Source organism: Meles meles, chromosome 21, assembly GCF_922984935.1.
Source record: "Meles meles chromosome 21, mMelMel3.1 paternal haplotype, whole genome shotgun sequence".
NCBI lineage: Eukaryota > Metazoa > Chordata > Mammalia > Carnivora > Mustelidae > Meles > Meles meles.
This window is the reverse complement of record NC_060086.1, coordinates 6,867,620-6,884,460: the sequence shown is the minus strand read 5'-3', so window position 1 is coordinate 6,884,460 and position 16,841 is coordinate 6,867,620. Positions and strand designations below refer to the sequence as shown.

The 16,841-nt window shown below is 64.0% G+C and overlaps 1 protein-coding gene across 1 annotated transcript; it reads right to left on the bottom strand.

Annotated features, from left to right (window-relative positions):
- Positions 1–1,124: 1,124 nt before the first annotated feature.
- Positions 1,125–16,755, bottom strand: STX1A (syntaxin 1A). The gene is made up of 10 exons (XM_045994304.1): positions 16,645–16,755; positions 8,505–8,582; positions 8,211–8,310; positions 5,646–5,720; positions 4,893–4,966; positions 4,685–4,793; positions 4,516–4,589; positions 3,622–3,759; positions 2,101–2,211; positions 1,125–1,807 (listed from the first exon to the last, which is right to left on the bottom strand). Exons 1-10 carry the CDS (start codon positions 16,672–16,674, stop codon positions 1,730–1,732), a joined length of 867 nt encoding a protein of 288 aa, XP_045850260.1. The 5' UTR covers positions 16,675–16,755; the 3' UTR covers positions 1,125–1,729.
- Positions 16,756–16,841: the final 86 nt, after the last annotated feature.

Genomic DNA, 16,841 nt, shown 5'->3' with positions numbered 1-16,841 from the left:
CGCTGACCTGAGGCCGTCGCCCAGCTTCTGCCCGCCCCCCACCCCGGGTTAAAGACATCATCCAGCCTGTGGCCTGGGCTGACCTTGGCCTTGAGCTGCACCAACTGCTGATTGGCTCAGCATGTGGTTGCCTTTGGGGCTCGTCTATTCAGATTTCCAGTGGTCACAGGGCAGGCAAGTCCTGCCCTGGGGTGTGGGTGGCTCTGGGTTGCTTGTGACTTCCAGGAAAAGCAGGGGGAGGCGAGAGCTCTGGGCCCGCAGTACAGAACACGGGCATCAGGCTTCCAGCAGGAGTGGAGACGTTCAGGCCGGGGTGGAGAAGCCCGAGGATCTGGAGGCTGAGGGAGGACGGGGGATCCTCTGCCCAAGTCCCTCCTTGTTCACGCTCTGCACACTGAGCCCTAAGTCCTAAGACGGGGACAGCGACAAATCCAGAGCAGAGGCAGGGTACAGATACAAATGTTTATTCTACATAAAAATTTCACAAAATGGGCAGCTGGTTGTACCAAGACCTTTGGTGAAGGGGTGAAGGAGGGGAGGGAAGTCGCTGTTCAAGAAGGCAACACGGACGGTGGTCACAGTCACTGGGCAGGAGCAGAGCTGAGGGGAGGCGGGGCCCGGCGGCAGCCCCGCCCCCTGCCGCATGCACTCGCATGCACACTCCCAGCCTTCAGCGAGGGGGAGGGCTCTGGGTGGGGGGCACGTTTCTGACTTGAGAAGCCCCGAGACGGGGAGGAGGGCGGTCCGCCTCCCTGGCTGGCTGCTGAGTACTGCATCCCAGACACCAGACACCCACGTGGCATGTCCGTGGGGGGACAGCAAGGGCAGGACGTGACTGTAGGCCTGAGGTGACGTCTGACTTTCCAGGGCACAAGAGAGCAGGGACCCCTGTCCCAAACATGCAACACACGATGGCTTGAGAACCTGACAGGCCTGCCGGGGAGGGTGGCTGGCCCAGGGTGTGGGCTTCGGCTCGGGCAGAGGCCCGACGAGCCCCATCTGCCTCCTGAGCTCGAAAGGCGGCTGGGGCTGGAAACCAGGCACCGGACGACCTCTCTAGAATGTTACCTGGGGTCAGGCATAGCCCGGAGGGGTTGCTCCTGGGGCTGTAGGAATGTGGGGAGGGAGCCTGGTCTTGACGGAGCCAGAAGCCACCTGGCCACGACACCCTGAGCCTCCCTGGCAGTGATGAGCTGTTAGAGGCTTAGAGCTGGGCTGTCTCTCAGGGCCACCCCTCCCCTGACCTGAAAAGCAGCACCATGTGGCCAGCTGGCCCCCACCCCTCGGGGCTCGGCTTTGGGGGACAGCTGGAGAGAACAGAGGTCAGGGCGGATGGGCCATTGAGGAGGCAAGGCTGGGGGTCTAGCGAGCGCCCCGGTCCCAGGAGAGGGCAGGCCCTGGGCTGGACTGGGACTGCGGGTGGCAGGGGAAGGGGAGCATGGCTACCCTGGGCAGCGCGACCCGGGAAGGGTGAGGCGGCCTGGGCCAGGGCCTGAGTCTGTTCCCTGCTGACCTGCCCCCACCCCACTGGCTCCTCGGTACAGACACACACTGTCACGGAGATCATGCACACGACGGCTCAGGGCAGGGGGTACGGAGGGCCCTACGGCCAAGAAAGGAGCGGTACCGGGTGGGAAGGAAGGGGCTCCCAGCCAGAAGGTGGCGGCAGCCCACGGGCCTCCTGAGGGCAGACAGACCGTCCGGAGCGGAGCGGCCGGTGGGGTGGCTTCTACCCGAAGATGCCTCCGAAGGTGGAGGCGATGACGATGCCCAGGACCACGCAGCAGATGATGATCATGATCTTCTTCTGCACGGGGGAGGCGGGAAGGGGCGGCCTCGGACTCAGGGGTTGGCTCGGGGCCGGGGCACCCAAGGAGAGGGGTCCCTGAGGGGGGCTGAGGACTGGGGGCCCAGGGGGCAGGATCAGAATTGGAACTGGGGAAGATGCCGCCTGGAATGTACCCAGGGAGGCAGTGGCTGCGGGGAGCTGAAGGCCTCGGGGTCAGGGCTCCGGTGGGAGCCCAGAGGTGGGATCAAGGCAGAGTGGGGAGGGCTCCACGGTGGTCACCGGGGCTCTGAGGGGCAGAGGGGGCTACTGACCCGGCGCGCCTTGCTCTGGTACTTGACAGCCTTCTTGGTGTCAGACACGGCCCTCTCCACGTAGTCCACCGAATGTTCCACGTTGTACTCAATCCTGTCAATCATCTCCCCCTGCAGGGCCGGCGCCCGTGAGCTACAGCCGGCCCCTCTCAGGGCAGGACTCGGGGGAAGCACCCTGAGGTCAGAGAAAGAAAAGTGTGGGCGTGAGGAGGATGGGGTGCAGCCTATCACCTGAGCCCCTCAGGCCAGGCACCCAGGGAGGGACTGGGCCATGCATTTCCAGCCAAGGGGGTGCAGACCATGCAGAGGGTGCCCAGCCGGAGCCAGGAGCGGGGCAGGGGGAGGCAGGGGCGGCAGCAGGTGCTTGGACAGGGTGCCCGCTCCCTCCTCGCAGACATGCAGATTCTACCCTGCTCCAGCTGACTTCGGTCTTCAACATCCAAGGATCCCTGCCTACGCCTGCAGCCCTCCTGGGCCCCATAATCCGGTCCCAGCAGCCCCCCAAGGCCACTCCCACCAGGACACTGCCCGAGACTCCCACCGGCGGTGCCGGCGTCGTGACAAGCGGCCACGCTCCAAGTCCACTGCTCCTGCTGGTGTCCTGCTGGTGTCGCCATGGTCTCCACCCCAGCAGCCTCCTGGTGGCCTCCTGGCTTCCTGACTCGGCTCCCACCACACCCACGCGGGGAATCCAGAAGGCCAGCACCTGGTCTGCCTCCCCTTCACTACCCCCGAGCTCCAGCCGCACGACCTCCTCAGTGAGCCCAGCTCTTGCCTGTCTCGGGACTCGGCTCTGCTGGTCCCGCTCTTCTCAGCCCGGGAAGTCTTCAAGCTCAAATGCCACCTCCCCAGAGAGGCCGTCCCTGACCACCCCCATCCAAAGCAGCCTCCACAAGGACGCGATACCGTAAGTGTGGCCCTGGGACTAGCAATGGCGTACACCTCCGGCCTGTTAGAAATGCAAATTCTCGGGCCCCCCTCCAAGCTACCGATCTCTGGGAATGAGGACCAGGAAACCTCCACGCCCCTCCAAGTGATTCCTGGGCCCTTTTCGAGTTGGAGAAGCCCTGCTCTATCTCACTGCCTCCTGCTAACCTCTCCTGAGCACCCCGCTGAACCAGAGAACATTCCATTTGCCACTCCCTTCTGCTGCCCTTCCGCCCCAGACATTAGCTCCAGGAAGCAGCCCCCCCCCGCCCCGCTATCCTAGTCACGGCTGTACTTCCAGCTCCCCGGGAAGGCGGCCGTCCACAGTGCCCCCGAGACAAACGGCTGGTGAGCTGACAAGGCTGGGTGGGGGGCCATGCGGGGCCATGCGGGGCCTGGGGGCCAAGCAGAGCCATGCAAAGGACGAGGGTCCTTCAGGTGGGCCTGGCCCTGGAGGCGGTTTCAACAGTGGGGGGTCAGTTACCTGGAGACTCGGTCCCTCCCGGGCAGGGCAGCATGTCAGGCAGAAGGGGTGGGGGTTAGTGGAGCCCCAGGGGCTGCTGGGGGCTGAGGGCCGCGGGCCCGGGCTCTCACCTGGCTCTCCACAAGCATGGCCATGTCCATGAACATGTCGTGCAGCTCCCGGATGCTGTTCTCCAGCTTGATGATCTCGCTGTGCCGCGTCTCAATCTCGCTCAGAGCCTGCTTTGAGATGCTGGAGTCCATGATGATCTAGGGGGTGGGAGCAGTGGGCTGGGACCTGGGAACCTGCCACAGGGGGCAGGGCGGGGTGGCCAGGCCAGGATGGCAGGCAGGCGGAGGGCAAAGGCAGCGGGGATCCAGGATGGGGGACGGCTCCCTCCCCAGGCACAGCGCTCCGCCACTTCCTGCTCGGTTCCTACTAGCTGTTACTCGATCTCTCCGGGACAGACTTCTCAGCGTTAATGTAAGGCCCCCTGTGCCCACCACATAGTCACTGCTCAGCAGCCTTGTAGGGAGGCCAAGTTGACGGCCCCCAAGGACCCAGGCCTTGAACCTCCTTTCTCCCTCTCCCCGTCCCCCCACCCTCCAGTCAGCCTCCCAGAGAGGGTAACTACTCCTCCCTTCCCTCCTGGAACCCGCAGCCCCTAGCTGCCTTCCGCTCTGTGGGCCGCCTCCTTCAGGAAGCCCCCCGCTCAATGTCACTTCAGTGGAGATGGCCAAGGGCACCACGTCTCCCAGGAGAGGAACAAGGCCCTAAGGACGGCGCAAGGAGCCCCTGGCCAGTGGCAAACCAGAGAAGCAAGGAGACGGCGTTCCTCATTCTACCTGTGCCACTAGTATCTGTGTGGCCTCAGTCCGCTCCCTTCTCCTCTGGGACGCCACCGTCCCTGAAACTGGCCCCTCAAGGTGGCTGTGTCCACAGACTGCCCAGGCCCAGCACTTTGCACACACACCAGGGGTCCCTGCCAGGGGTCGGGGTGGTGGTGGTGGGTGGCTCGCACTCACCCCAGAAGCAAAGATGGCTGGGTTTCCGCTCTCCAGCATGTCCTCCAGCTCCTCGCTGGTCGTGGTCCGGCCAGCTGTGAGCAGGGATCGCATTGAGCCCTGCACACCCGCAGGGTTGGGCCCCGACCCTGCCCCTCCCCCCAGCTCCCCCCCGCCCCCACGAGCTCACTGATCTCCAGCTGCCTCTGGATGCGCCCCTTGCAGCGCTCGCGGTAGTCAGACTGCGTGGCATTGTACTCGGACATGACCTCCACGAACTTGCGGGACAGCGTGGAGTGCTAGGGTGTGAGATGTGAGTGCAGGTATCAGGCCCAGCTCCACAGAGCCCGAGGGCCTCCGGCGCCCACCAGCCCACCCCGGACACCCGCCCGCAGCACCTGTGTCTTTCGGATCCTCAGGTCCGCGGATGAGCGGTTGAGGCCTTCCTCCTGCTCGATGCTCTGCTCGATGCCTGGGGGGGCCGGGGGGATGCTGAGCCATGACCCGTCCGCCTCGCCACTGTCCTCTCCCTCTGACCCACACACCCAGGATCTGCTCCGGACCTCCCCTGGGGAGGGTCTAGTGTGGACTGGGTGTGGGAGGGGGGTCACAGGACGCAGAGGACGCACCAGACACTGAGGGAGGGTCGCCAGGGCCCATCCGGGCGCGCTGCGGGTTTTGGCGTGTGCCCATATGCATACCCGTGAGGCCTCAGACACACTGCGAGCCGTGTGTGTGCGCGCACGCGCGTGTGTGTGCGTGCGCGCGTGTTGTGTGCCCACCGCGCACTGGGCCTGGCGGCTCAGGCCCACCCTGCCTTCTGCTCAGGAAGGCTGTGCCCAGCAAGGGGCCAGGCGGGGAGGACCTGGTGGCCCCAAGCTGCAGGCCCTCGGTCCCTGGGCCCGTGCACCTCTGCGCTCCCACAGACGCGGTGCTGGCCACGCCTTGAACCCTCTTGAGCTTAAGTGGGGGACGATTCCCAGAGTGGAGCCCGGCGCAAACAAGCCTTGCCAGGGAGCGGTGGCACCCTCGTGAAGGAAAGCAAGACCCGACGGCCCCCTCCGAGCTAGGGAGACCCGTGGGACGCGGAGGGAGCGGGCCCGGCGCGCCCCTCCAGCCGCAGCCAGGGCCCGGATGGAGCCGGGACTCACTCTTTAGCTTGGAGCGCACTTTGTTTGCGGTCTTCTTGATGTCGGACATGAGCTGCTCCAGCTCCTCCTTCGTCTCTGGGGAGGGAGGAGGGTAGAGGGTAGACGCCCGGGGTGCCACCGCCGCTGTCGGACAGGCAGGCGCAGCCCCTGGCACAGGCGGCCCCATCGCGGGGCTCCGGGCAGACCCTGGGTCCCGGGTCTTCCCCCGCTGGCCCCGGCGAAGGCTCTGCCTGCCCCTCTGCTCCCGGGCCGGGGCCACCCCAGCTGCGGCCTCACCCGCTCCATGCTGCCTTCCAAGGAGCCTCCCCTCCTCCTCCACCGGCTCTCCCGGCCCCTGCAGATAACAGATGGGGCTACATTTAAGGCAGAAATAATTGTGGAGCAGCTGGCGAAGCTGGAGTTGGCACCGCGAACACTGACTTGATGCTTGCCTGAGTCGAATGGGGTGGGGGCTGCGGGCTCACCTAGAGTTACCTGGTAGCTCTGCGGGGCCGGAGGGGCCAGACGTCCCGCCAGTAGGGGGACAGAGCCAGGGGCCGGGGAGGCTGAAGCAAGCCCCCGTCAACGGAGCACCCTGGGTGGGGCAGACCTTCTACTGGGTGCCCCTTCCCAGGTGCTGAGCTCAGAGGAGACCAAGCGCTGGATGCCTAGTGGGTGGCCGGGGGCACGAGGCACCAGGCCTGGATGGGAGCTGGCGGGGAGAGGCTCAGAGAGGCGGGCCCCCTGGCACACGGTTAGCGCTGGGGCAGCAGGTGGCCAGTCCTGTGACAGTGAAGCTGGGGGAAGGCCACGGCCTAGTGTTTCTGGCCCTTGCTCCAACTGGAGCCTCTCTCTAAAGCTGGCCGAGGCCCTAGGGGTTCCCAGCTTGCTCCAGCCCCAGCGAGTGGTAGGCTGGCCGAGTGGGGCCACATGGCTGCTTCCCTCTGGGGTACTGGGGACAGCGCCCCAGCCTCAGGGCAACCCCAGGACTCTGGCTTCCTAGAGAAACCAGGCCCGAGCTCCTGGGTGAGCCGTCGTTTCCTCTGGGGCTGGGCCCCTCCTGGGGGGGCGGGGCCATTTACAGCAGTTGATCGGTTGGGGGGGCCCTCCTAAGTAGGTCGTGAGGTGGGGGCTTCAGGGTCGTGAGGTGGGGGCTTCAGGGAGTGGAGGACGGCGCCTCCTTCGTACAAAGGCAAGTTGGTTACCAGCTGCTCGGACGTCGCTGCCTCTTTTGCTCAGACCCAAAACAGCCCAGCCCGGATGGCAGCCCCCAGGGAAGGCAGAGCAGGCCTCGGCCCCGGGAAAGCCCCCCACTCGCTGCCGTCCTTCCCGGTGGCTCCTCGGGAACTGCTCCCTCTGGTCTGGAACCCTTACCGGGGAGCCCCCTGCCCTCATCAGTGACCGCCGGTCAGTCCTGACTACTTGGCCCACAGTGGCAGTTCCGAACGGGTTGCTACGGACTGACGCGGGGACACCTTGTGCGGAAGGTGGAACAAGGGGAAGGAACTGGCGTCTCTGCGGCCCCACGCTCGGCCCGTCCGCCAGCAGGGGAGGGCCGCAGCTCCTTCCAGCACTCTGCTCCCGCAGTCAGCCCCCTTCCGACCCTCAGTAGGAAGGACCCACCGGGACACGCCCGGACTCAGACACACGCGTGCGTGAAGAAGACGTATGACGTCACACGCTGCTACCTGAGACAAGTCTCGGGGGAGAGGGGCAACGCGTGATGGCCATACTGAACACGGGCCCTGCCTCGGGGGGGACCCCCCTCTCCTTCCCACCCATTCCTGGGACAGGCTCCCCGCTCCCAGCGACTCATATCGCTTTCTACAGCAGGAGGCCACATGCAAACCCAGCCGTAAGGGCTTCCCCTGGGCCACCCAGGGTCGGGACCCTCCCTCTTGCATTCCTGGGGCCCCCTGGGCTGGAGGCGTGGGGCGAGGAGGCGAGCCTGCAGGAGCAGCGCACACCCGCTCAGGTCACAGGCCTGGGTGCCCGAACCATCACTGCCTCCCCAGGGCCGAGGGGAAGGAAGCTCGGACCTGCGTGCTGGTCCGCCGACACCTTGCCAGAAACTGCGACAGGAGGGTCAGGGGGGCCTGTCTGGGGACACAGTGCAATGCGGACACACAGAGGCTCCCTGTGTGCAGGAGAAAGGCGACTTCCTGGAGCCCCGCGAAGGCCCGGCTCCGGGGTGCTCGGCTCCGGGGTGCTCGTGGCCAGGTGCCAGCTCCTCCCGGAAGCTCCCCCCCCCCCCCCCCCGCCGGCTCGCCCTCCCACAGCGCTGCTCGGCGCGGCCATCTGCTCCCCCGGGAGGCTCGGGACAGGGAGGGGCTGGGCAGAGAGGCTTCCTTTTGAGCCGGGCAGCACTCCATGCCAGCCTGGGTGGAGACGCGGGGCCAGCGGGGGATACTGGGCACGGACCCCTGCCCTGGGCCTGCTGTGTTCCCTGGAGCTTTCCGCAGGGCCCTCCCCACATGCTCTACAGACTGAGCCGGCCAGGCCCCCCGCAGGCCCAGCAGGGCGGGTGCTGGGGATCCAGGAGCCCCTCCCCGGCAGGACGCCGCTCCCCAAGTCCCACACACTCACTCTCGTCGGGGTTGGGGGAGGCCAGGATGGCGCTGTGCTTCCGCTTCACCTCCTCCACGTTCTCCGAGATCTCGTCGATGAAGCCGCGGATCTCCTCCACCTGTGCACCGGGGCCTCGGTCAGGAGGAGACCCGGGAGGGCGCTCGGGGGCCCCGGGGCTGGACCAGACTGGGGCTGGCGGTCAGGTTCAGAGGGGCTGGACCAGGCTTCGGGGGGGAGGTGTGTGTGACATGGGTCCCCCCGCCTCCAAGGTCTCCCAGCGTATTCGAGGGCGTGGGGTGTGCTGGCTCCCACCTGTTCGAAGAACTCATCCATGAAGCCGTCCCGGTCCACGGTGACAGTGACATCGTCATCATCGTCGCTGTCCTTGGCCTGTGCGGGCACGTGCACACGTGAGCGGAACTGCGGCAGCCCCTCGGGGTCCCGCTGGGCCTGGGACCGCAAACTGCCCAGCATCCATATGCAGGAGGCTGGTGGGCTTGGCTCCAGGGCCCTGACTGCCGCCCTCTGTCCTCTGTCCTCTTGACAGGGACGAGGTCTGGCTGTGCCCTCAGCTCCCAGCCACAGTGAGACCTGGAGGACCCCTGGGGCTCCTTACGCTGGGGCCCATGTCAAGTTGGTGACAGGGCCCAGTCTCCACCTCTAGGCCAAGGACTCCTTCCCCTGCCCAGCTGCCTGCCCCTTCCCCACAGAACCAGGCCCCCCCCCGGCACACCCCTCACCCTGGGGGCAGCTGGAAACGTTTGGCCCCCTGGCCAGCGGCCCCAACTCAGGGACCTTGCCTGGGACACGTTGCCTAGCAGCCAGCCTTCTCTACTTCCCCGTCCCGATGGGTTTTTTTTTTTTTTTTTTAAGATTTTATTTATTTATTTGACAGAGATGACAAGCAGGCAGAGAGGCAGGCAGAGAGAGAGGGGGAAGCAGGCTCCCCACTGAGCAGAGAGCCCGATGCGGGGCTGATCCCGGGACTCTGGGATCATGAACTGAGCTGAAGGCAGAGGCTTTAACCCACGGAGCCACCCAGGCACCCCCACCCCCCAGTGGTTTAAATTAGGATGGAGCCCAAAGTTCCCAAGCTCCTTTTTGGCAGGGGGTCGGGGGGTGGGGGGCAGTCTGGGCGTGGGAGGCCTGGGTGCCACGCCACCCATACCTGCCTGGGAGAAGGTAGGCTGGCTCAGACTGGGGGCTGTCCCCCAGCGCCTCGAGCAGGCCTGAGAGACGCCGGCTGTGCGCAGCCCTGCACACCCAGCTCTCCCCTTGTCACGCTGGACATTGGATCTCCATCCTCCTTCCCTTCAGGCCCAGAGCTGGCCCTACCAGCCGGAGAGGCCAGTCACGTCGCTTGGCTCGGGGCCTACCCCGGGAGCAGCTCGACAAAAGCCACCCATAATGGGGCTGAGTAATTACACCTGTGACTCCCAGTGCGCTGGCCGCGCTCGTCACTGCCCGCCTGACAGCTTCTGAATCGCCAGGGGCAGCCCGCTCTGCTGGCAAGGGCAAGTCCCTCTCCACGGCCAAGGCCAGGGGCCCCCTCACACTGGGGTTATCGGGCTTGGTCACACCCCTTCAGGTCTCGGCACCCATGGGGAGGAGGTGTGAGCAGGCTCAGCACTGGCCTTCACCTTGATCTCTTTTATGTCAGGGTCCGAGCCAGGGACCAGGTGGCGGTTGAGGGACAGTGAAGCTGGGGGACCCAGGAGGCTGGGCCCAGCTGCCTGCTGGGGAGGGACCGAGGTTCTGTGCCCAGCACAGACAGTGACTGGCTGAGGGACGTGCCCTCTGAGTCTGTTTGCTCCTGTGTGCGGTGGGGACAGGGACGCCTGGCTGCAGGGACAGAAGGCTGAGGAAGGGTGGGAAGGCACAGCCTGTTCTGTAAAGGGCTGTGCCCCTGGGGCTCTAGGGGTCCCACTGCCCCTCCAGAGAGGGACCAGACAGCAGGGGGGTTGGCTGGGAGCTTTATGGAGGCGGCTCTCACAGGCCCCTCTCATCAGGAGATCACACCTCCTCCCCCAGCAGCTAAAATAAATCCGAGCTCCCACAAGTGCCTGTGACTGCTACCAGGTGGCCCCCTCCCCCCAACGAGCCCACCTATAGACAAAGAGAATCTAGAAGCCGCTTCCACACTTTGGAACCCTGCCAGGCGCAGGACCTTAGCTAGAGGAGCACTCCTTAGGGAAACTGAGGCAGAGTGCAGTCTGGAGGAGCCCAGGTCCCCCTCCAGAGCAGCCTGCTAGGCTGGGAGGGGGCCCCAGGAACTCCTGCCCTTCAGCGGCCTGCCCTCTCTGTCTTTCTTGGCATCTAGAGAAGCAGAGGGATGGACAGGAAAGGACAGAAGGAGAATGTTCCAGGTTCTCTCCCAAGAAGAGTAATGACCAGCTAGGGCCAAAGACAAGGGCATCATGGTTTCCAGAGACGAGAGCCGTTGCCAGAGACCCCTGGGACCTGGGCTGCTGCTTGGCCTGGGCCCCGGCTTGCCCGCCGGTCCGTCAAACAAGGATGGATCTTCTCCAGCGTCCAGCAGCTCCGACCTGCCCCCTCCATGGCCTCCCCAGAAATCTGACAGCTGGAGTCGGGGAGTTTCTCCCACACAGGATTGGCAGGAAGGAGGCTCACACTCTCCCCCCGGCCCCCAGGCCATGAGGGCAGAGCTGAGGAAGGGGACAATTGGGGCCAGGGCCTGAGTGGGGCTCCCAGGCTGGGGTACACCCCGAAGGTGGCATTTGGATTGGCCCCAAAGCCGCTCGGAGGACTGAGGGCCTGACTTCGCAGCCCGGGTCACAGCAGTGGTGACTCCAAGCAAAACCTTGAGGGGATTCTCCACGGGGACCCCCTCCTTACCACGTCCTGGCGCTTCCTCCTCCACAGGACTTTGTACCCACTGCCCCTCGTCACCTCACCGGCACAGCCCGAAACCGGACCCTGGCACACCCCACCTAAACCGTCTCCCTGCCTCCACAACCCACCCGCTGTCTTCCCTTGCCCCAGGTCCATTCCCTCCGCCTGGAATGCCGATTCCACCGAGCAGAAGTTCCCGCCATCCTTCACTGCCACCTCCTTCCAGAGCCTCCCCCAGGTCAGTATCTCGCTCCTCTGGTTCCCCCCACACACTGTTCACATCTCTACCGGAACCACAGCCACACATTGAAAAGCCACCTTGGCCTCAGCTTGCACACCTCCTGTGATGGTGAGCTCACTAGGCTTCCCCAGGCAGCTCTGCCTACCTTGGGCTGCCCCAATTGTCCCTTTCCTGTGGCCCTAAGTCATGAAGAATGTGTTGGTGCCTTTTCCCTTGGCTGGCCTTGCCAGAGATCTCACAGCAGCATCCACACCTCCCCTGGGTTCTTCTCTACAAGCTGACCATTCCCGTCCCCTCACATCCTTCCCGGGACCCTAAGTTAAGTTGCAACCCCTGCCCCAGACTTGTTTGGTTTCAGCCTCTGTCTTCTTCTGTGGTACGTCATAAAAACTCAATCTGTTGTTGATTGTTGTCTAAGTGGTACCAAAGAGCTGACCCATCCCCTCCCTCTTTTTATGTGGTCTACCTTTGTTAATGCAACCAGAGATCAGTATAAGTGATCCTATAGCACTCCCTGCCCAGAAAGGCCCCAAGCCTTTCCCCACCCTTGTCTACTTGGTTGGATTTCAGTCTTAAGGGAAGAACTTTTTTTGCTTAATTTCTTCATTTCTTCTGATCCTTGTTCCACTTTGTGGGAATCTGATGGCTCATGACTCTGGGGCTCCCGGCAACCTCGTCCAAATCTAAGCCGGAGCCCTGTGGCATCTTTCTAGAGACATCCTCCAGATTAACTAAGATCCCAGCCAGGTTTCACTGGACACTAAATAAATGACAAGCCCCAAGCCCAGACACACTCAGACCCAAAACGAAGTAAGAACTGGGCTGGCATGTCCTCGTGTCCTGGGGGTGGTCAGGGCGGGCATCACCGACACGCACCAAGCGAGCACCCAGATGGTTCAGAATCATGAGGGCGCCAGCTCCCTTGGAAACCTGCAAGCCCTCTATGAGTGACAGTCACAGCACCAGAAAGAGGGCTGGACTGGGGACTGGAGGTGGCAACTGGAGCCCGGTGGGGGTCGCAAACGTCTTCAGGATAAACCCAGCCTGTCATCATATGAGCAACCTACGGGCCATCTGGCCCAAACTAGGTTCTGCCTCATTCTCCTGATGCCCTCCTCTGAAACCCCCCATTCCCAAGGGTTCCCCCAAATCAGAAACCAGGGTACATCTACTTTCTTCCTCTTCCTTTCCTATCCATCCAACATTTGACTTGTTGTGGTGTTCTTTTCACTGGGTCTTAACCCTGTTCCAGCACCATGATCCCTTTGAAGGCTTAAAAAAAAAACCAAAAACCCAAAACCCAGTTTCCAGGATTCTACCCAGAGAGACCGAATCAGAATTTAGGGGTTTGGGGCTGGTAAGGCTAAGTTTTTAAAAAAAACCCACCCCGGGGTTGAGAACCAGTGGTCTGATCTTTCTCCTCTCTGATAGGCTCTGGCCTCGTGAGGCCTCTGGGCCAATCCATCCAGGATGAAGGCCGCCCTGGCCAGAAGCCCTGCACTTCCAGAGGAGGCCAGACAGCCCTGGTGGTCTCTGCTGGCAGAGGCCCCAGGATTCCGGGATACCTTCCTGGAAACAGAAGTGTGATTCCTCCAAGAGGCTGGGAGGCCAGCAGGCTCCAGGCCCGTCCCTGGGGATGGATGGCGGGAGGCCAGCCCCTGTATTGATTCATTCCTCTGGAGCAGGAGTTGGCTGTTGTCTGCCTCGAGGGCTAGTTTTTTTCCCCTTCTTGTCTTTAATGACGAATCAAAGTCAATACCACTAGAGCAGAGAGACCCAGCGCTGAGTCAGGGGTATGTGAGGCCAAACCGGGTCTCCAGGAAAGAGGAGCTCCCCCCAAACCCCGTCTGATCCCTTTACCCTCTCCCCATCTGGTGTCCGCCCTTCACCTCCAGATCCTTGCCCCTGACTGGGGGCCCCAGGGCAGCTCCAGGAGGCAGCCTCACGGGTGGAGAGGAGCTGGCTTCAGCTCCGCACTACCCCACTCCGCCCCCACCAAACCACAACACACCACAGGACCTTCGATAAACTCCTGGCCTTTTCCAGACCTCACTTTTCCAATCTGTGAAAGAGAAGGTTTTCCTATATGTGAAAGGAGAAAGACTAGATCATCCCTGAAGATCATTCTGGCTGCACCCCAGGTTTCTTCTGGAAGAGAAACCCACTGTTTCTTCTGGGAAACCCCAGGGAGGTAAGGGGAGGGAGGAGGCCTACTCTTACATCCCCAGTCGTCCACTCGGCAAGGCTGATCTGGCCAGGTGCACTGTAGGGATGAAACGGGCAAGAGAGGTTAAGGCAAGAACCTGCCTGGTGTTGCCCAGGACATAGAGTCTCTTTTCTCTCAACCTAAGAGAAAGCAGGAACGGGTGGGCTTCCCCACCCAGGCCTGCCCCCAGTGAGCAGGCATCAGACCACCCTCCATTCTCTCCTGGTTGGGCATTCCAGCCTCTCTGCCTTTACTCACGTGGGTCCCTCCTCCCGTTTCTACCCAACTCCCTCTGGGCCATCCTAGGTTCCCTTCTTCTGGGGTCTGGCGGCCCCCGCGCTCCCTCCTCTCTGTCCTCCCGCTCCCGCGGCAGGCCCCCAGGCATGGGGCTCAGCATGAAGATAAACACCCTCCTGGACCCAGGGAGGGGTGGGTGAGCTCCAAGATCTCAGGAAGAAAACCTGGAAGGCCTCCAAATGGCAGGGGGAAGGAAGCAGCGGCATGCCAGGTGGGGCTGCCTGGGGGGCATCCTGCCCTAACTCTCTGGTTCTGTGACCCTGGGCTAGCACTTGCCCCTCTGAGACCCCTGAGTGGCCCTTCTGATCTCTGCGGGCGCCCGATGGTCCCTTCGCTCCGTGTGCACAACTGCAGGGTAAGCGGCATGAGGAGAGGACGCTGGCGAAGGCTGGAGGCTGGGCCCGGCCTGCAGAGCGCTGAGGAAATGCGCCAGCTCCTTCCCCAAGTGTGACTTTTATAAATAAGCTCCCTTTGCTTTCCTTCCAAATGTGGTGGCGTTGGCTGCAGAAGGAGGAGGGGGAGGCGGGAGGGAGGGCTGGCGGGGGTGCAAGTCACTGGCCCGAGCACCACCTCTGTCCAGCCCAGCCTGTACGCCGGCCTCTTGGTTCCTGGGGATTCTGACTCCTGGGGTTCAAGGTCTCTCTTAAATATGGAGTCAGACTCAGGTGACCACCCCTTGCTTTGAGAAACTGGGCTCTAGGTTTTCTTATCTCTCCTTTTACAGGTGGGAACCCAAGACCCAGAGGGAGACTGGTGGGAATGAGAGGGCCCCCAGACTAGCTGTCCCACCCCACCCTGTGTGGGCTCCCGTGGGCTGCCGGAAACCCCCAGGGGCAGGGCCACCCGCCAACGCCAGTGAGGACAGCAGCCTTCACTGGCTCTGAATGCCTGCGGGGTGGGGTCTAGAGGAGAAGCCAGGCCTCGCCATCTAAGGGAGCCCCAAGGCTACTGTTTATGTATGTATGTGGGGAGATGGGGTGAGGGGGTCACAGAGACACACCCCAGAGCAACAGGCCTAGGTTCAAGCTCCCTACAACCCATGCCCCCCACGTGGGCCTCCAGTCCCAGCCAGGCCTAAGTCTGACGGTCTTTGGGACAAAACCCCTTTCTACGATCCCTTTGCAGCTACCAGGCATGCCATTTGCTCTCTTATGCCTCAGTTTCCCCTTTAGGAGAGGGGACGAAGGCTGATGGGCCAGAGAGCCTGTCGCATGTAAAGGACTGTGTTCCCCGGACCACTCGGTTCCCACATACACTCTTGTCTGACCCACCAGGCATCGGAACATCAGCAAATGCACCGCACGGCCACTCACCGCCGAGATAACATTCTGACTCAACACTGCACAGGAAGCTTGAGGGCAACCGCAAGGGCTGGCGGGGGAAGTGTTTAGACATCATATATGACATGAGGGACCATCTTCTTCCTTTGAAACCTCCTGAGGTTTACCCTGGGGGTTGGGCATTTGGCCAGGAATAAAAGGTCTCTTGGGAGGGCTGGGGAGGGGGCGGTCCTAGCCAGAGCAAGGGGGTAGATGGAGGCAGGAGAGTACAGGTCCCAGCTCCAGACTGCCTAGGAGACAAGACTGGTACAATGGGGGAGATGGGGCACAAATGCAGGGAGCCTCTGGACAGACAGGTCAAGCCAGGGGCTCCAAAGCCCAGAGTACACTTGAAACTTTCCGTATGAGGACCCCGGTCTCTGGCTCTGAGTTGGGTAGCAGAGGGAGGGCTCAGAGGAGCCAGTGAGCTAGCTGCCCCCCACCCCAGATCAGCACTGTGGGCAGGGCACCTGCCCGCCAGCATGGTGGTCAGCTAGGGGATCGGACAAGAGTCAGCTTGGTCTAGAGTCCTGATGCCCCCCTCCCCACAGGCAGGCTTCATTTCCTTCAATGCCCCCACATGCCCCCAGGCTTGCCATCTCTAAGGGCAGAGGTGAGAATGTCAGAGTCCAGGGAGATGGGGGTGAGGGGGTAGGGGTGAATGAGCAGGCGGCATGGGTCTCAGTCAGGGCCAGGAGAGGGTGGGCTCTGTCTGGTCAGAGCCTTTGCGCATCCTCTTACTTCCCCCAAACCCCGCCCCAGGAGCCACACCCCGGGGGCCCCGAGACCCAGGTGGAAAAATAGGTTCAGGCTGGACTCAGACCAGGAACCCCGGAAGATCTCAAAACGCCGCGGGCCGGGTCTGCCAGGAAGCCAGCGAGGTGGCCCAGGGGCGAATCCAACCCCTCAGGGACCGGGGCGGGCACCCAACCCCGAGCGCGACGGGGGTGGGGAGCCACAGGTGAGGGGAGCTACAGGTGACGGAGGCGGCGGGGCGCCCCGCGGGGCAGCGCCCACCCGAGGGGTCCGGCCCCACCCGGCAGCCGGGTTTCCGTAGCGCGCCCCGCAGCTGGGCTCCGGGCAGGGGACCGCCCCGGCCCCTTCCCACTGCGGTCCCGCCCTCTGCCCACGCCCGTGCCGGGGGACAGGAGGGTCAGTGCTGCGGCACCCCGCGGGGACAGAGACGGGACCGGCTCCGCGGGCCGCGGGCGAGGTCAGCCTCCCGTCCCGCCGCGGATACCCGGTAATGGCCCTCCGACCCCCCAAAACAAGGGGCGCGGGAAAGTTTGTCCGGGACCCGGGGCTCCGGCCGCCAGCCCGCCGGCCCACGGCGCCGAGCTCACGCGAGCCCGTGACCGCCAGTGGGTCGGAGGGGCGGGACCCGGAGGGGGGTCGGGGTCCCGGGCTCCGCTCCGCGCCCTCCCGCCCGGCCGGGGACGCAGGGGGCTGTCGCCGGGTGGCCGCCGAGGCCGCGAGGGGAGCGGCCGGCGCGCGGGACGCGGGCGGCGAGCGGCGGCGCGCGGGGGCCGGACTCACCGTGCGGAGCTCCTGGGTTCGGTCCTTCATGCTCCCGGGAGTGGCAGCGGCGCCGGCTGCAGCCGTGTGAGCCCCGCATGCGCGGCGGCCGCCCCGCGGCTGCGCAGCGCCAGCGCGGCCCCGCCCCGGCCCCCGGGACCCCGGCCCAGCCCCCAGCCCGGCCCCGCCCAGCCGCCGCCCCCGCCCCCGCCCCGCCC